At 45.8% G+C, this 20,501-nt stretch overlaps 1 protein-coding gene across 2 annotated transcripts in view; it reads right to left on the bottom strand.

The window, feature by feature from the left end:
- Window positions 1-329: 329 nt before the first annotated feature.
- The window catches only part of LOC124262683, a 31,857-nt gene continuing 11,685 nt past the window's right edge, over window positions 330-20,501 (bottom strand). The window contains exons 3-5 of one of the 2 annotated variants that reach the window (XM_046697198.1): window positions 3,535-3,681; window positions 2,786-2,812; window positions 330-1,088 (exon numbers count right to left, since the gene is read on the bottom strand). In XM_046697198.1, the coding sequence (XP_046553154.1) occupies window positions 1,043-1,088; window positions 2,786-2,812; window positions 3,535-3,681 (220 nt within the window). In that variant the 3' untranslated portion in view covers window positions 330-1,042. The remainder of the gene's footprint in view (window positions 1,089-2,785; window positions 2,813-3,534; window positions 3,682-20,501) is intronic. The other variant, XM_046697199.1, reaches the window with a different exon arrangement.

The raw sequence follows: 20,501 nt of genomic DNA, 5'->3' as shown, positions 1-20,501 counted from the left end.
ATGAGTTGTGCATGTATGCATGAATGCTAAAGACCTTGTTTAGGTAGTTCTTTTTTTTCTGTTTTCCATCTCCAGTCCGCCCTGAATTCATCACGACATGAAATGATAAAGGTTTGACGGGAAGCAACAAATACAGATGTATTACCGACGCATAATCCCTCGTCCGCCAGTCGTTACAATATTAAAATGCTATATGTATTACGTTAACACCTTACGCTTTAACCGTTTTACTACCATTCACACACAAACAAACAAAAAACTTACGAATTAGAACAGTTTATTGAATAACTAATTACAAGTTAGTGCAGTAAACAAGGCACGTCAGTATTAAGGCCCTGCATATCCTTGTTTCCAGGCAAATAGCAAGATAAGGAAACGAGTCTACCGGTGGTATTGTTACAGTATCAGTACTATATAAGACTCATCACTAGGGCTGGAACGGGTCCAAATGATCTACCCGGGTACCCCACCCCTATTACCCTACCCAGATACCCGTTATGTTAATTCCTGACATCATATTTGCAAGAAATGGCAATATATTCTTCAGCTCGGTGGCTAAATTTTCAAGCTTTTTAATATCTTTACCATGTATTATATTAAAAAAGTGACTGTAAATTATGTCTAAATCTTCCAAGACAATGCAACCTTTTAATCATGAAAGAATAACATATTACATTGTTTAATCTATTAATCACATGAGCATAACGGGTCCGGGTATGGAGACGGGTACCCGGGTCCAACTCATTACCCACCCGTCCCGTGTATCCGGGTTACCCGTCTCAGCCCTACTCATCACCCAACTATATACATAACTATGAAATGCATTCTATGCCAAAAGGTTCAATGAGACAGCAATATACAGCATACAAACGTTAAGATAATTAAAGGTTATTGGCAACAATAATATGTACAGGAGGACCACGTCATTCCTTTATTTGCTGACGTTGGGTGAGAATAAAATGGCGAAACAAGTAAATAACTATACACAGCATTTCGTGAACATGTCATACATTACACAGAATCATGCATCCAAAGGCAATGTTCATTGAGTGTATTCTTTTCGACCGTCTGCAGGACCAATGATGTGCCTGAAAGAAGCAAGCGGGTAGAATTTACGATCACATATACATTACATGCAGCATCAAGAGCTCACCCCGTGGTGTAAACAAAATGTTGCTAAAACCAGATTCAGTCGCACACGAAGCTGGCTCTAAGAAATACCACCGAAACCAATTCACTCACTCTTTTCTATGAAATACAGTAGATGAGCATACGTTGATGACATGACATATCTGTGTATTATTTGATTGCATTCCAAACATCGTGGACATGTGTTAGCTATTGTGACCGGTCACGACATTTGTGTCAATGTAGAATGTTTATTGGACTGTGGCTTCGGAGTAGCGGTCGTAGTGACTGCTGTTGCCGTTGGACTGTACTGCGACCAGGCAGTTGTTAACGTTGATGTGAAGCTGCCATGCAGTCTTCACGTCTGATTTCACCGCCAGTTATATGAACCAGCTCGTCGACATGCGTGTCATGTCATGCAGGTGGATATATATTGTGTGCATTTGTGATCAATAGTATAATGAGTAAATAGCACGTCGCATTGTTATTATGTGTTAGGTAACTCACTCACTCACTTCATGAAATGCTGTGATATTAGTTATTGCTGGTTCGGATGTAAACCAATATTCGCTCATTCGTTAAACGATGCACATGTGACCAGGTAGGATATGTATATACTCTGTGGTAACAGTAGAGGTGTGTATTTGTCGTGGTCACCAATATATAAGTCCCATCTTGGAAACCAACAAAAGAAGTACACATTGCAGGGAAGGAATGCACCATAGCACGCAGGCTACCTTTCAACGCAATGAAAAATAACATAGGTCCAAGACGTGGGATAAGCTACCGTTGTCCTGTACGTTAATACATAATTGAGTATATTGGTCTATATGTTACTTAATTTAGTGCATCGGTATACATCTTATTGCATAATTTAGTGCATATTAATCCATTATTTGGTGCATTTTAAAATGTGCTGCTATAGGAGTTTGTGCGCTGACAAGGTGATATTACAGCAAGCGGGTTAGGAACGTGCAATCATCTAGTGTTGTATCTATAATACATTCCATACAAGAAATAGCTGTAAGATGTGCAGATTCTTTGCAAAGCTGGAGCTGATAACTTGTGTGTCAAAACCACGTACTTGCTCGTTGGTAAATGTAAAACATGTGTGTTGCATTTTGAGCTTTTTTCCCAAACTAATCTAAACGCCGTTAAATATTGTTCAGATAGCGCTAAGCCCATGGCCATTTACGTACAAGTTTGCTTACCTAAGCGCTCTGCTGACTAGTTTTTTGCGTGGAATTGAAACTTTCTGAAGTTTTTTCCCGATTTCATATAAAAAAACCCGCTTAAAACACAATGACTGGAAGTACACACTGACTACATTTTAAAAAACCCCAAACTTTTAACAGTTTTGTTCCACATTCATTATTTTGGTTGTCATAAATTGTCTTCTAAGCACACATTATAATCATATGCATATTCATTTGAAAACTAAGAATATGAAGTGAGAGGTCGATTTGCCATTGTCATTTTCTGCAATGGTAATCAAATCAGGTATACTTCTATAACGTTACTGTTACAGACACTGTACATGGTAGAGGGAGATATATGACACTCTGCATATCGGAGTTATCTTGACCCATTAGCTATAGTAAGTAAGAGCATCTCAGTCGAGTGCAAGCATGCCGAGCGAAGGAATGTGGGCTCAAACCTGACTGCAGTAACAAAGGTTGTCGATCTGAAAACGTAATGTAAATGCCATATGTAATTATCAGCATTGTTTCTCCTTACCTCATCTGGCAACACTGTAAATTATGATTGACATTTACTTAACATACAGCGCCTGATTGGTGACCAGAATCCGGCAGCCGAGCCAGGGAGAAAATCAGCTGGCATTTCTGTCTGATGATACGATCAACCATCGTCAGTCGAACATGAGTTTTTTTCACAGGCATGTTTTCGAGGGCTGTTTCAAGGCACACACTTTTTCTTTGGGGAGCCGAATTAATATATTATTTAACACAAACATTTTTACGACATGTCAAGCGTGTCAAGAGAACAATAATTGCTTCTGACAGAAAATCATGGTCACATGTTGTCAGGATATTTTATGTATTTTTTTTCTAATTTTGTACCAGTCCCTCCAGCCTTCCTACGACATTACCCTGCCTTAGAGGCAGATCCGATCTCCGGTTCTCCAACACTATGCCGAGGATAAACACATGTCTAAAACCCTTCAGTCGTGAATCAAACAAAAGTCTCGTAATTACAAGCATAGGTCTGTAGGTCAATAGTCTCTTGGCGATTCACCTTCTCAGATTCTAGGTTAGAAAACTCCAGCATGTTATGGTCGCAAGGAGTGTCAATGGACCTGGCTCAGTGGCATGGGTTGATGCTCATGATATCGATCACTGGCTTGATTGTGTATACAATAAATACAATATAAACAAGTGCACGTACCTTTCTTCACTGTCTGGTTCTTTCTTGTCTGATACAGAAGGCGAGATGTTATCGCTAGGTGTGCAAGCCTTGATACAACACACTATGAAGATGATGAAACCCACGCAGGCAAACACGACGCCGAGGGTGGCCCATAGTTGAGCTCCTCTGTAAAACACCTTAATTTGTTAATTCAAATAGATAGATAGATAGATAGATAGATAAATAGATAGATAGATATATAGATAGATAGATAGATAGGAGGAGGAGGACACTTGGATAAAGGGGGGTGGGTGTGTGGGTGGTTGGTAACTCGTGGTAACAAACCAGCTGGGCCCCGTTCCTCAAAGCGATCGTAGCGCTATGACAGTCGTAAGTCTATGTTAAAGTATGGGAGTTACGATCATCTTAGCGCTACGATTGCTTTGAGGAACGGGGCCCTGGATATCTGAATTCTGGTCACAGAACGACCATAGATTTCTGGCTCGTCTAAGGGACACGACTCTGCTTTGCCGATTGCAGCGTCTTTGTCTAATCAACCGGTACACCCTCAGTGAAAAAATGATTGGTTGGCATGCTATCCCGGTATCGGTTTCTGAACAATACAGATTAGTGATATCAAAACATGTGACTGGATATAAGGATACATTCAAGATGTCAGTAATATTTCTTGACAACATCTTTAATCTAATTGGTGATAACAATTATTCATATATTCACTTATCAATTTTGTGTTAAGATTGTGGGACCTATGCACTGGCAGACCTCATATGCCTCCAAACATTGCGTAGGATGAGTTTAATATACAGTCGAGCACCGCTGTCTCGATATTCATGGGACCAAGAAAAAATATCGAGTTATCCGAACTTCGAGACATCCGACCAGGGCACATCATCACATATCACTATGAAAGAAAACAAAACGCTTCTCAGAGTGATTTGATTCGAAACTGTAATCCGTTATCAGTAGTGTTTATTCGTAACAGTAGTGAGTACTCCCTAATTAATTCCTTCTTAATCAATCCTAATTAAATAACAAACAAGTGACACCTTCAACTCAATTAGCCCTCATTAATTTACACTACCGCATCCCTTTGATTCATGCCACACCGTGTGGAAACAACCTCAGTTCAGAGGGATACTTGCCCATGATAGTAAGTGAATATCGAATTTGTTTGCAAATATCAAGTTAAAAGGGTAATTTTGCTTGTTGGGACCATCAAATTATATCGAGACATCTGTATCGAGTTAAACGAGCTTGAATAATGATAAAGTAGTATAGGGAATGGGGGTTTTGGACCAGTTCCAACAAAAGCCTCTGCAAAGCCTTATTTCACAGATAAGGCTTTAGTCGGACCCTTAGCTCTTGCTACCATTACCCCTACTGCTTTCCCAACCTATAAAAATTTCAAGCGAAAAAGTAGTAAAATGTCCCCGGCAGCCACAATTCCCAAAGGGAGAAATAGAAATGTATTGCGCTTCCTCCCTTGGGAATTGTGCCGGCTGCCTTTCTCTCACATCACACAAAGTTGCAGAGACAACGGCGGGATACGAACCCACATGTACGCGCCGGAGACATGGCTATGCCGTGTTGACAGGAGGTAACACTGTGCCGTACGGTACGATCAATAATTCTTCTCTTACAAACCCCCTACCTGGCCCATCCCTCAAGTAGTACAAGTTAGGCTCGTCTACTTTCATGTCCACTTTATCTATGTTGTAAGTTTTGATTGACCATATAGGATCGGTGGCTCGCTTACGGCTATCACCCTCGTGTTCCCCCGGCTGGTATAGATACCTCACTAGGGCCCTATCTGGTATCTGCTTCTCCTTCCCACGCAATGGAGCGGCCGACTCTGACACTATCGATTTTAGTTTGATAGCATCTGCCGGTTTCTTGCCGGTGAGACGGGTGACTTCATGGTTGATTGCCGACACCACCTTAGGTAACCTCGTGACCCATTCAGTCGATCTTTTCCCCGGGGTGGCCATCTCCCTAGCATACTGATGTCCGAATAAGCGCTCAGCCAAAGTCCTATTGAATCTCTCAACTATGGCTTGGCTGCGATGGGCTCCAGCCGTGCCACGCCTGACCTTTGTATCGTGTTTGGCTAGCAGTTGTGACACGGCGCCCATGAACTCCCGCCCGGGGTCAACTTGCAGCTCTGTTGGCCATGTCAGCGGACTGCGTTTGTATATGCGCTCGAATCCTCTGGCTACCTGGGTAGAATCTTTCGTGGTCAAGGGCTCGGCTTCCTTGTAGCGACTGGCTACGTCCACTACGGTTAAGGCATACTTGTACCTCTTGTCGTGGGGTAGGAACAGTAGGTCTGCCTGGTGAACGCTATTAGGTATGTTAATACCGAACCTCCTTCTAGGCACGTAGCGTGGTGGCGGTAAATAGATCTGCCACAGGGCTTGTTTTTCAAGCCACGCTTTGGCTTCCTCCGGGGGTACTCGTGCCATTTTAGCCAGCTTATCTACAGCGCTAGCTCCTTTCCAGTACCCACGCGGGCTATAGTAAATAGCCTCAAACTTTTCTGGTTCCGTGACATGTCGCCTACATACACCTATGTTCTTGGTTCAATTTTCTCATGCCCGTACGCGTACGTGTTTATCCCATCAATAGCTATCCAACGTTTAGTATCCATAGGCGACAGGGACGTCTTGTTTATTGTCAGTCCGTATATCTTATGGCCATCACTTCTAAGTGTGTTCATTTTATGCCTAAAGGTACGGGTCTTGAACAGGGCTTCCTTGAATCTGGCGTGTTTGATGTGTTGTTTCACCACGTACTTCTTAACACCCTTAGCCTTCCGGATCTCACTATTGTCGGCCTTCAGGATGGAGTACATCTTAGGTCTCAACCCTATGTACTCGGCTATGGGCGTGCCAGCACACTCGTCCTTCATCTTACCTAGGACCTTTTTATTTACCGTGCTGTGTATGGCATGGTCCTTGGGGTAGTCGCTGGTGTCGCATACAAATCGAGGTGTTTTTTTCATGTCCTCGTTACACGTCCTCGGTTCGAATCTCCATCAGCAGGGAATCCGTGTCAGTGTACAGCACTTCGCACCTGTCGTCGTACTGTTTCTTAAGCTCGTTGTAGTAAAAGTCGTACATCAGGTGTTTGGATAAATCGAGGATGCTCATCCCCACGTAAACAGGCCGGTTGAATTTTATGTGGCTTTTCTTCATGTGTAGGGCAACTAGGTCATCGGTGAATATCTTGCTACGGTTGAATGCCGGACTGGCTATCAGTCTCCTGAGCTTGTCTTCCTCATTCGACCGAACCAGCTTCACGGTCACGCGTTTCCTCAGGTTCTCCATAGTCTTACCGAACACCGAGTTGTTCATGAGCTTGTAGAGATTTTTCTCAAAGTCACTGGTGGCAAGCTTTCGGAGGTCTGTGTTCATTCTGATGTAGGGCTCCATCCAGGGGCTTTGGTCGAACTTGAGCAACCTATGTATTTTGGTCAGTCTCATACCCAACGACAGGTACAGCTGTAGGTTGCGATAGTGAACTATGTACTTGGTCTTATTCATTAAGTTAGGCACGAGTTTTTCAACGTCTGTCACCCGCCCACCTAACAAGTTATGTTGGTACTCAGACATCCAGTCTGGGTTAACCCTCATACGTTCGGGGTCCAGGGGGTAGCTGTTGTGTGATGTGTGTAATGCCTTGGGGTACTCCAAGTCAACCTCGAGGATATAACCTTTGTTAGAATCTGACGCGATGCTCATAACATCAATATGTGACGCCCATTCGAATCCCCCTGTGGGTAGATACTGGCTCATGGCCCAGCCGTACAGGTTGTTGGCGTCGAGGTAGAGAATGTGATTGGTTGGCTTGCTAGGGTCGTAGCCCTTCACGTATTGATTATTTGCTTTCGCGTATCGTTTGGTTGCCATGCAGATCCCGCCTCGCAAGCCTTTCTCAATGAATAGGTGCATGTCGTAATCTGTAAGCAATTCCAACTTAACTCCGGTCTTTTTAAGCAAGGCATCCCACGACAGACCTGGGCTGGTGTAATACCATGCGGGGTCGAGTTTATACTGCTTGAAACATGTCTGCCTAAACGTCTCAAACACGTCGGCTAACAGCAGTACATCTGTCCTCAAGTACAGATCGTGATAGTCACCCAGGTTCTTACAACCCAGTTTATTCCATACGTTAATAGCGTGCGAGTAATCGTCTTGGGATATTGCCGAGTCTGTCAGATTGCTGTAAAATTCTTTGATGGGGGGTAGTCTGGTCTCGGTGAACTTGGCCCAACTATCCATGTACTCATAGGGATACACACCCTTCCTCATAAGCAGGGGTCTAGTCTCGGGGTCTGTGTATAGATCGGTAATAGGGAAGGTATCGTTGGCCTTGACCAGACTGTCTAGTGACGACTGGAGAAATTGAAACGAGTCTATGAACCTAAGGCCGTTTAAGCTGAAGGAGATGTATCTCTCCATGTTGTTGGGGATGCACGTTATATTACCATCGATTTTCGCGATGGCCTGCATGATCAAGTGTGAGTCGTACCCTCTCAAGTTGTGAAAGACCACGGGGATGTTTATTATCTTGGGGATGATTCTAAGCTTGAGGTTACACGCGCGCTGTGAGCGGCGCCTCTATACTTACCAGTTATGTGGCAGTGATCTCTCACCGAATCACCGTTAAGTGGTGAGTCACACACGTGACAGTTAGTGCTGCAGGTGTGAGCTAGCCTGTCGTCTTGGGTCATACGCATGGGAGCGACTCTATACAGTGCGTTCCTAATAATTTTTTCTTCCTCCTGCAAACACTTAAGAAATCTTTCAACAGCGCCGGGACCCCTGTACACTACCGGATCTTTCGTTTCCCCCGTCACAACGGACGACAATGTATCCAAACCCACAGGCTTCATGCTCTTGTGTTTTGAGTGTGGTTGGGGTACCCCCAACAACCCCGCCGGCGGCAGCCTCAACAGGTTTGACCAAGGCTTCAAAGTCGGCGTATATGATATAAGGCACAGGCATTTGGTTCTTGTGGTTACCGAATTTTAGGATATTGTCACCTTCCTTAGGCATGTCGACCCGTATAGCCGTCTGCCCCACACCTTGGCAATCCTCCCGGTGGGATTCTAATAAATCAGCTTGTGTGAAGCCATGTAGGCACCGTTCGCAGAAGTGGGTCTTTTCTCTGTGTGCCGATTGGTCATACAACAGCCTGCTAAAGTGTTTTATCCATGTGTAGTGGTACTTGTCACCTCGCTGGATCATGAATATATTGATAACTTGGTGGGGTTCCCCCAGTTGGGGCTCCCCCAACGATGGGCTGACCCTGTGTACTATTGTTGTGTTGCCTTCGTGCCCAAAGACATTTATAGCTAGATTATTCTGTTTTTCTATTTTAGTTATCTGTTATATGGGGGTGGGTTCATCTATACCATCCCAGTTGAGCCCATCATCTTGGGGATAGCTAGAAAGCCTGTCTGAATGAGTGTCAGCTGGAAACAAGGCTGACCTGATAGCTACCCTCAGGCAATCGTCTCCTCTATTCTTGACGTTGACCATGGCATGTTTTTTCCTATAGTAGGGAGGCAAGTCTAGGTATGACCCGCCTCTGAATGGCACGTAGTTAGCTATGTCTAGATAGACATTATCGATTTTATCTACAGCCCACCCAGACCCCAAGTGTGTGTAACGTTCTAGGTATTCTCATATCTGCTGAAAACTGGTATCGATCGATGCGTTAATGGTCTCTGTATGCGTGACAACCTCTTGCCTACCTCTGAAGTAAGGCTGAACGTATTCAGTGGCCCCATTCCCTACCTGCTTATCGAGCGACATTTTAAATGTGATCTGAAACTTGATACTTCCCAGACTGTCTAGTTCCTGATTTATTTTATCAGCTATCAGTGGCTTAATATCTGTAATGTCTATGTTCCTATTAACATGCATGCGCCAACCTCTCAAATAGTTACCTACAGCGCGCTCAGTGCGCACGAACTGTAGGTCGATAGCTCTATTCTGCCGTAACAGTTCTACAAGCTGTGGTTTATTCATACGGGAATACCCACCTAACCCCAAATCACGAACTTCAGCTTTCAATTGTTTTACAGTAGGTACGGGGGCATGTGATAACAATGCGTTTAACCCGGCTCTCCCCCAGGTTTGAATAACCCTTGAGCCCAAGCTGTTTTGCTTGAGCTTTTAATTGTTTTACCGTGAGAGGGGCTTCTAAACCTAGTAATTTCAACAATGCTGGTTTGGGCATTCGAGAATACCCAATTACACCCCTCTGCCTGGCGACCCGCTTAAGTTCACCAACAGTAGTCATAGTTGCGTACACACCTATGAAGATCAATGTCTAATTGGGCCGCCGTAAAGGTAAAAAATCTAGATACACTTTATCGATTATTCCCTCGACCCACCCAGAACATGCGCAGCATAGTAGGGTGTTTTGTATTACTTGCAACGAGTCGTCAACAAGTATATCTATATCCCCATGCACATCTACTAGCCCCCCATCAAAGTAATTCCAAGTGTGCCCAGCCCATGGCACATCAAACCCTACTTTTACCATGATTGTAAACGAGCACCCCTTATATAGTTCACTAACAATCATGGGTTTGAGGACACTGATATCTATACTTTCCCCCACATCCATCTGCCAGCTTCTCAGGCAACCTTCCCTGGGCTCAATTTCCACAAACATAGCTATACGTAGGTGTGTATAATCTCTAATTGGGCTCTATCTTGAGAAGCCGCCTACGTTCTTTTATGTAGGCCTTTTTGTTCTCGTAGATGAGGTGATGTCTGACTACGTTTGCTCCGTGAGCTTTACATAAGCAGTAGTGTCCTTTCACACCTATGCCACACACAGAACACGAGTAGTTAGGGCTTCCCATGTGGAACCAACAGTACCCCTCTGTCCTACATTTCTTACCACAGGGTTCGTTCTTCCCCATAAGTATGTATTCACATCGGTATGGAGCAGGTCTCATGTTTAGCATACTTATATGAGTACTTAGTCTAATTGTTTCGCAACCAACGCAGTCGCCGCTATACCCAGCGCTATGAAGGTCAGTTCACGGTCCATTTGTCCCTTGGATGGTGTGTAGTACTGAATGAGTGTGGGTTTATTGAGTGGCTCCAATCGTTTACCAGTTAATAAGAAGTATTCTCTCGCTGCGTCGTCGACATCGTGGAATGTTTGAACGGCATGGTTTTCACGCCTGAGTTGTTCGTTAATGTAATCGATCCTCTGGAGGCGTTTTTTAGCGTACTCGGATTGTGCAGCCTGTAATTTTTCAATAGCGAGGTCGTGCCGCTTTCTCTCTGCCTGTATTTCAGCCGCGTGTGACTCTCGTAGTTTCGAAAGAGGAAATTACTCCCGGAAAATGCCAGGGCATTCACTAACGCACCACCGACCATCATAGCTATCGTGGCCATCCTATATTTATTTCATAATATCTTCAGGTATTATCCCTTGTTTTACTAGGATGTCTTTTGTAGCCATCGCCATACCAAGGTTCATTATGAGCATACCCATATCCTGCAGGTTGAAATCTAGCTTGATAGTCGGTTGTTTAAGCACCATTTTGGTCAACCGAGCGTATCCTACGGCTAGACTGGCGACCACTGTGGCGTGGTATGCGTCGTTGACGAACGTTTTCCCCTCAGACATTATGTATATGATATAAAAATATATATTTTATTGCATGATATGCGGGTTGACCTTTAATTCCGGGGAATCCTCCCTGGTATTCCTGTGCCGTGTATATAACCACGAGATAGTCACGGCAGCAGTTGCGCATACAACCAACAATAATCGAGACGGGTGGGTCACCTTAATAATTTTATGTTGGTTACACCACCGTTTTTTTACCGGCAGCTACTCTCTTAGGATTCTTCTGCCTGGTGACTGTAGGGGGTTGGGGTTTCCCCAACGTGGGGGTTTCCTCCAGTTGTTGGGGTGGGGTCTGCTCGGGAGGGTTCACCGTCTCCTCTGAAGGGGTCTGGGTCTGTGCAGCATCCATCTATACTATTATTATTATTTTTCCTCTCAAATTGACAATGCTTTGCCGTGATAATCGCCGCCGTCACCGGGGCTAACAACATACCGTATTTGTGGTACAGATCGCAGCTAATAGAGCTCAAGGCCTGTTCGATAAAAGGGTCTTTCTCGAGGTCTTCCCACAAGTAAAGTCGACGCTCCGGGGGGGATGGGAAGGAAGTACGACGCAATACCAGTGTATATCTGAGTCATAGCCGATCCTATTGTCTTTGTCATTTCTGAACCTAGTCTAGCCTCGTATTTAGCGTACAGTTTATCTATTTCTTCGGCTGACATTTTGTGAATTTTATCCGGAGTGTACTCCCCAAAGTAATGTTTGGCTTTGCCACCAACAGCCAACGCCACCAGTTTCTCTCGCTTATCATCGTCCACCTGTGGTGATTGGGGTACCAACAATTGTTCGAGCAATTCCTCACACTCCATCTTATAATGTGATAAGTAAGTTTTAGTTTTAATAATATAATACCCTATGCAGGCAAAACACAGAGAAATGAAGGTTAAGTTGCACACGACGAACACTTCAAATACCATAGCTATAACTAAATGCTTAGCATTTGCTTAGCTTTGCTTAGCTTTGCTTAGCATTTGCTTAGCTTTACTTAGCATTGCTTAGCTAAAACACCCTATAGGCTACTGGTTGATCGGTCTTGAGCACGAGCTTAGCGTGTTTAGTTTCAGCGAGCTGTTTCTTCACCCGTTCCCGTTCTAATTTGCTCATCACATCGTTCTCTCTCAAACACTCCTCGAACGAATCCCTGTCCTTGCAGTGAAATAAGGCCACCCATCGCGTCTGCTCCCTGAGGTCTTTCAACACCGAGTTGAACTTCTGCGTTAGCACCCAGACGCTGTGATTTGCGTGTCGTCCGGAGAAGGCCAGGTACGATAGCATGTCTCTCTTTTTTTGTTATCTCGCGATTAGCGCTGCAGTCGTCCAGTATGAACAGCGTCGACTCCCCTTTAAATTTCATATGGTAAGCTTTCAACCAGTCCTGTAGACGTGGCCCCGGATCGACTCTGTGTACGTCTGGGTCCGTCATCACCCAAGGTCTTTCCGTGTACGTTTTATTCATGCTCAGAGTAGGGCACATGATAACGATGTGGTCGAACACATCCCTGTAGTACCCTTCCAACATATCCAACACGAAAACGGTCTTCCCACAGCCAGTCTGCCCGCACACTATGGCGCAGTGTGGGTCGCGGGGCAAATTAATAAATGGCTTGCACGAATCTCCCATTGTCTATATTAAGTTGCGCGTCCATAATAACGTACAGATATAATTTCAACTTGCCAGCGGGTTGAGCCTTCTTGGTAATCTGGATAGTAATCCCCTCACTACCGTTGTCTATACGGCGTCCGCTACCGTGCAGTTTATCATCATCAGTGGATCGCATGTCCAACCATAGGGCGTACTTGTTGGTTAAGTATTCACCGATTTGCGCGGATGATAGGTCCAGGTCTTTGGCTATGTATGGATGTTTGCTCGGCAGCTTTTTTATCTCATCCCACTGCTGGTACGCCCTCATACCATGACTGAACAGCTGGTTGGGCACGCCCTCGATGGTCACTTCCACCTTTTCAATCTCGGGGTTGAAAAACTTCTCGCTGTCCCTCCGGAACGGCTCGTAATCCTCCACGGGGACGATCAGGATGCCTTTCATCGATCGCGCCGGCACGTTCAGGTTGATATTCCACACAGTGTTGCTCTTATCCCGCACGATGGATCTATGCCTCAGTATGCGATCGTACAGGATGGCCACATTCCCCGAGTACTGGTTTCGAACCTGCCTGGCCAGCTCCGGGTTAGTGACCATGTCGAACTCCAGAGAGATGTTGTCTATGGTATAACTAGCCTCATCGCCGTTCGGCGCGCGCGCACTACTTTGCTGTAGTCGTTAAACGTGAGCTCGTATTCAAGCCTATCACCCAGCGCGGCCTGGTAAAACGGGGCGTGTTCCGTGAGCAACTCGAAGTCGAGTGATGCACGCAGAACCTGTTCCCGTACGCTTGAGCGATGGCCTTTTCACCGTCCGTGATCTTAGATAACTGGTCTGCCGTGAAGGCATACCCAATGCGCGACCTGGTCGATTTGCTGATGCCCTGGTACACGTCATTGACGGGTTCTCCCTCACTTTTCCAGAGGTCCCTGTAGCAGTGAAACACATCGCTGTCGTCGATACTCAGCACCTCGTTACCGGTGATCTACATGGTGGTTTTCTTGATGATAGCTCGACCTACGTTCCGCACTAGCTCACGTTTGTCGTTGTCGGAGGTCAACGTGAGGTTGAACGCCAGTCGAACAGTGCCTGGTACAATGAGGTCATTCGCGCCAAGGTTTGGAAATCTAACCAGCAGCGTTTGATTCTGGTCTATCTTGCTGGGATTGTTGGTGATGGTCACCGACTGACGCACGGCTTTGACACCTAGTGGCTCTCTCGATCTTCTGAAAGGATCTAGTTTTCTACCGTACATTGTTATATAAATGAAAGATATAAGTTTTAATACTAAATAATGGCCGAGTATATCCCTATGGATGATATGTGGGATGATAATGCCCAGGCATTCGATGAGCAGGAGACCTCATTCACTACCCCCCTTAAGTACTGAACTTGTACAGTCGGCCGTCGATGATTATTACGACGCAGTTGAAAATAAAGACAACATCAAGCCGTTGGGGAGGGACTATTCCAAGTTTATGGTCGATAAGAAGGGCACGCTGCGATTGAAAGCTTACCCGTGGGCTGATATCATAAAAAAAGACGGGAAACCATATGCTTTGTCAACACTCACAAGTCGCCCTGGTGGGAGTCAACTGCTCCGTGGGGAACTAGGCTTCATAGATTACGGTGGCGCACGGTCTAAGCTTCCCCCGAAGGTCGTCCAAGATCTGCAAGTAGCCAGGGCCAATACTGGGGATGCTAAAGAAACATCGGACAGTATCGAAAAAATATTGGCTACGTACCATGACAAACCCTTGCCTGGGCTCGAATTTCCCCTGAGGGAACTGCGAGGTTTAGACGAAGCCTTGAAACATGTACGTGGAGAACTCGTTAACAACATGGGGAAACTGAACGAAGTCGACGAGCGCATCGCTCGCGAGAAAATAAAACTCACCGAAACTGAAGACGATGATATGAAACGCCGTATCGAGGAGAGAATAAAAAACTTGGAAGACGAGAGACGGACTCGGTTGGAATCCGCTTCCTCGAACCGGGAAGCCCTCCGATCGCAGATCAGTCGGTACGGGAAACCATCGATCGAGTTCTAAATGAAGACACCACGCTAGCTGACAGGATTCGGACCCTGTTCCGGGAGCAAGGCATCACCATCGCCAGCATTCTGACTGCACTGGGCTTCATCATATCAACCCTGGTGGTGTCACTGACGCCTGCCGGCGGCGGTGGGGGTACACCCCACGCATGCACCAAGTGGTGGGGGTGTCAAAGACTGGATAAAAAAACTCGGGGAGGCCCTGGCTAAACTGGCTGGTAAGGCCGCCGAAGCCCTACCCGGCATCCTGGGTAGCATCGTCTCGTGGTTGCTGAGCGCTCTGGCTAAAACTGCCACGTGGCTTAGTCAAAACCTGTTGGCAGCCATCGTCGCCGTGGCGGGTCTGGTGTACGTAGCGGCTAAGGAATTTTTAACCAAATGAGCCCCAAAGCTACCCCACCAACCACCAGGGCTGTCTTACGATCGATGTGCTGCTGATTGGAGGCTGCAGACTGGGGCTGTAGGTGTGTGTGTTGAACCCTAGGCTCCGGGGGTGGCGCTACTATACCCGTTTCACCGGTCGTGGGTGGTGGGACGTGGGGGACGTTGACATCGAGGTTGACGCCCAACTTTTGACCCGCCGTGGCTATAACTACAGTCAAGTCGCGTTAATCCGACACCGTCCGTTGCACAGCAAATTGTCGGATTATCGAGGATGTCGGATTATCGAATTCGGAGGACAGATCACGTCCTTGATCGTGACATTCATATTCCCGAAGTTACTGTAAATAATACTCAAACGAAAATTCAAACGAGTTCATATATTTTATTAGCACATAACATAAAAAAATGCACAACATTTATAACTCTCATTTGTAATAACAACCACATGTATACATTTTACGAATAAAACCATTTACTCACATGTTTCACATTCATGTACACGCTTCCGGAAACCTATGACGGAGCCCGTATGCTACATGTACAGAACACTGTTTTCCTAACAAAAAAAGTCTTTGATGCTTTTCTGACATTCAGCCTTGCTCGTGATTTTCCTGAGAGTTTGTTGAATATTTTCAAGCGCATCAAGATCAGCCACGCTGAACGTGTCTAGATGGTGCTCAACAAAGCATGCAATCTCGGTCAAATGAGATTTAACAGTAGAAGCCTTTGGAATGGTGGGTTCTTCACTGTCATCACTCTCGTCCTCAGTGGGTTCACTGTTTTCGGTCTTCAGCACCATGTCGATGATCGATTCAACAGATAATGATTCTTCGCATGGAATATCGCTGTCAACGTTGATGAAATCTCCAGTTGACATGTTTGGTCCATACACTTTAATCACTGCTGTTGAAATTTCGGCAATCGTCTCCTCTACATCGAGGACAAGATCCGTGGTCACTGGTTCAGTTGACGGCAGAATTTGTGTGTGGCGCCAGCAGTTGATAATGGTCTGTTGTTTGACTTCGTTCCAGGCTGTTCGGATAAAGAGCAGGGCTCGCTTCACATCCAAAGTTTGCGGAGTTTCATTTTGAGAATTGTCCAAATAGAGTTTCATTTGTTCTTTCTTGTACATGAGTTTGAAATTTTTTTATGATCCCAGCATCGAGTGGTTGGATGTGTGAGGTGGTATTTGGCGGCAGAAAATGACATGTGACATTAGTCAACTGGCAAGTAGCATGGGAGGGGGCATTGTCCAACAGCAGGATCACGTGACGTCTCTGCATGCGCATTTGTCGGTCAAAGTTCACCAGCCAATCACGGAAAATTAAGGATGTCATCCATGCTTTCTTATTTACATACCAGTGGCAAACAGACGTAGGGTCAAATGTTCTCCCAAAACATCTCGGCCGATTGAATTTGTGAATGACCAGTGGTTTCAGTTTTTCTGTGCCCGTTGCATTTACTGTCAGCATTACTGTCAAACGATCTTTAGACTGTTTCTTGCCAGAAACCGGAGCAGTGCACAATGTTGAATTCGGCTCAACCTTGTAAAATAAGCCTGTCTCATCGCAGTTAAAAATGTCACAAGGATTGAAATCGGCGAGTACTTCCTGAAGAGATTGCCTGCCTTCTCTAACTGTTTCTAAAGAAACAGAAGCCGATTCACCATGAACTTTGTGATTTTTTATCCCATGCCTCTGTTTAAAACGATTCAGCCAGCCAGTACTGTATGAAAAATCGACCACACCTAACCGATCCCCCAACACTTTGGCCTGTGTTTTCAACAGTTCATCATTCAGCATCACATTTCTTGATCTTACATCCGTAAACCACAGAAACAAGGCATTCTCCAGCTCCTCTTGTTTTGGTTTTCTGTTTCTTGATGTGGACGTGTCGCTTGATGGAACAGCCAACCATTTTGTTGAATCTTTCAGGATATCTGATACCGTCGATCTGCCGATCTTCAACCCGAACTTCTCAATTGCATAAGCGATAACTTCACCTTGTGTCACTTTCGGTTTGCTTTGCTTGAAGAAGCAAATGTCCTTCTTGATCTGTGGGGTTATCTCGACTCTCGCACGCTTACTTGGTGTTGAACAAGACATTTTGCCGACTGTGTTAGGTAAGTCATTTTCATTATTTTTATACTTACCTTGAGCATTGTGTAACTCACTTTCGTTATCTTGAGTGACACGTGTCAGTGTATTCACGGCTAATTGATCACACGCGCTGCTCAACTCAGTGTCGGATTAACGGGACCAATTACTGTATGATTACGACAGTCGGTTGTTAATTGGGTCTGTCGGAGTCGGAACGCGGGACTGCCGGATTAACGAGACTAAATAGCTTTGATTCAATTTGTTACCGACAAAAGAGTCGGATAAAGCCGATTGTCGGATAAACGGAGGTCGGATTAACGCGACTTGACTGTATTTCGTTGTTGTAGCCCACCACTTTTTTTACTCTCAGTTGCATATCACTCGGAGCCATGTACAGTCCCACGTCGAACACGTAGTCGACTTTCGACCTGGCATATTCCAACACGTCTTGGTAGCGTTTGATGGCACTCGGGAGATCAACTGGAGCATTAATAGCATCCTCAACGTTGACAATGAACTGTTTCTGAGCGTCGTAAGCAGTCCTCTTACCTAGGATATTGGAACGCGTTTGCGTCTGCGCACCCAACAGCGCCCACACGTACGTTCGAATCGAGTCGTTCAACCTGATTACCCGACACGAGTAAACCCTTTCGACGTGTCCAGCATGAACTTTTCCCAGTCATCCGCTGCCCCCTGCTCGAACCTCCAGACTCTGTAATCCTTACTGTTGTCGAAAGCCATGTAACGGTCATCCCACTCGTTTGTTGTGATATGATATGACTTGTATCCCCATTCTTTCAACTTCGCTGGCTTCCACGAGGGGCATATTGTGAACGATGGGGATACCCAACCCGTGGTTCGGTCCCGGCAAACGCCAATCCGTCTTCGTGTTTAGTTCGAATTCGTTGCAAATACGTTCGTAGGCCCGTCTATCGTACTGGTTGTTTACTGCATTCCACGCCTTTTCTTGTGGGAGCGGGGCGCTGATCTCTTTGAGGATACGTCTGACCTGGTAGTACACGTGAAACGTGAACACAGACTGACTCAGTGGGCCACGCCGAGTGTCGGTCAATGCCACACCACACCCCGTTGTAGCGCACCACACGGCGAAGTTGAGTTGATTCTGCCAGAACTGCATCGGGTTGTTGAACCAAGCGTGAACTACCTTAGCGTTAGTCACCGAAAACTTATACTGACCGAACACATCTATGAACTGGGTGTTGAAATACAACCCATCAGCGACCACGATCTTCATGTGGGGGAAATCTACGTCCAGTTTAGGGTAAAACACTCCAGGGGAGTACATTTTAAAACTATTATATAATGAGTTTATATACTCTAACATGTACATAACACTTCCAGGAATAACGAGCGGCGAGGCCGTTCAGCTGACGCACGCGATCGATAACACGTCGGGTCAACTCGAAGTCGCACTGTGCGATATCACCTACCTACCACGATGGACTAACATCAACGCTAGCAACAATAAACTGTTCGTAGGTGGCGCTAGCAACAAGATAATTGACGGTTACTACAGCGTGTGCTCTCTAAGCGACGAGGTCGTCAAACCCCTGGGAGCCGAACTCAAGATGAACGACTCAAACGGTACAATGGTGTTAATCAACAACGGAAGAAACTCCTTGAGGCTCGGTCGACCACTGGCGAGGACACTTTCGGTATACAGCCTGACGAGATAAAACCAACGACTACCGCCACAGGCACGAAGTTACCGACCTAGTACCGTACCGAGAGCTGTGCATTCATCTCAGCCAGGTTAGCACAACGGACAACATTCAAGGGGGTCACCCTTCCACTATACTGAGAGCCGTACCGGTGAAAACGGAGAAATACAACGACGGCAGAACCGAGTCGTTTTCACCGCGGCAGTATAAGAGGTTAACCCAGGGCAACATCCCTGAGCTGATAATATCGGTGTTAGATATAAATCATAATCTCGTGAATATAGGATACCTCAGCGTAACGCTGCACATAAAATGACCAGCGCACAAGGTCCCGGAATGAAGTTGAAAAAATGCATCAATGTGGGGATCTCCGATCTCGGGGACACACGCGGTTTCGACGACCCCGGAGTGGATGGTAAAGTGTACGCCTTGCAACTTAAAAACAGCATTTACAAACGCGTTGAAGTCCCCTCCGGTGGTACTAACAACCTAAGTGATATAGTAGATACCACAAGAGCGGTCGTCAACACTAAGTACACCCTTGTCAACACCGGTGATGATGACTGGATAATATACCCATCGTTCGGAGGTAAACTGTTCGATTTAGACGATGTTGAGCGCACTACCGTCACCCGAAACAAGCCATATACGCTCGTCTTCACCGACGATGACAAGTGGGTGTTGTTACCCGATAAGACCGACTGGTTTCTCAACATTAGGCTCGGCTCCCCCTACGTGTTCACGGATAACAAAGACAACCACCTAAACAAAGTCGTGAACAACGGAACCCTGCTCGTGGCTTACATCCCGACTCAGAGACGTAGTGTAGTCATTAGCCCACTCGCCAGTATAGCAGCCCACATGCTATCGAGTAAAGCGGGCATGCAAAACGTGGTATTGCAGTTGGTGGCTGAATTCGAAGGCGTGGTCAGGATACTGGAGAGTCTACCGGCGAACTCAACACTTATCATCCAAGTCTACCTAGGGGAACCATCGCGGGATGATGTTGAAATCGTGAAGGGGGTCAAACTCCGGTGGGGGAAACAACAACAGTATCACGTTTGCAACGTTTACGTGCGGGTGGGTGCCGACTCCAAAACCAGTCTGCAGGGAGTCAACGTGATCATGGAAGACACGATATCACTAACCAAGATATTCCTACCCGACAATATACACTTCATGGGGGTGCACTTCACCCCTGAACTATTATCAGAAAACCAGTTGGAAATTATATCGTAATAGTATTATAACAATGATTAGGCACCACCACAACACTACACTTAACGACTTAGGGGACACAGAGGGATTCGACCAGCCTGGTGAGGAAGACACCTTATACATCCTGCACTTCAAAGACAACGTGTATAGGCGGGTGTCGTTATCAGATTTTAAAGAGCCTGAATGGTTAATCAACTTAACCCTCACCGCACCTTATATCACCTTGAGACAAGATGGTACTGTCTCCGAAATTAAGAACAACGGCATAATTATAGGAGCATTCGT

Source organism: Haliotis rubra, unplaced genomic scaffold, assembly GCF_003918875.1.
Source record: "Haliotis rubra isolate DU_JTF1 unplaced genomic scaffold, ASM391887v1 Scf85, whole genome shotgun sequence".
Lineage (NCBI taxonomy): Eukaryota > Metazoa > Mollusca > Gastropoda > Lepetellida > Haliotidae > Haliotis > Haliotis rubra.
The sequence above is the reverse complement of the archived record's forward strand: the minus strand, read 5'-3'. Positions and strand labels throughout refer to the sequence as shown.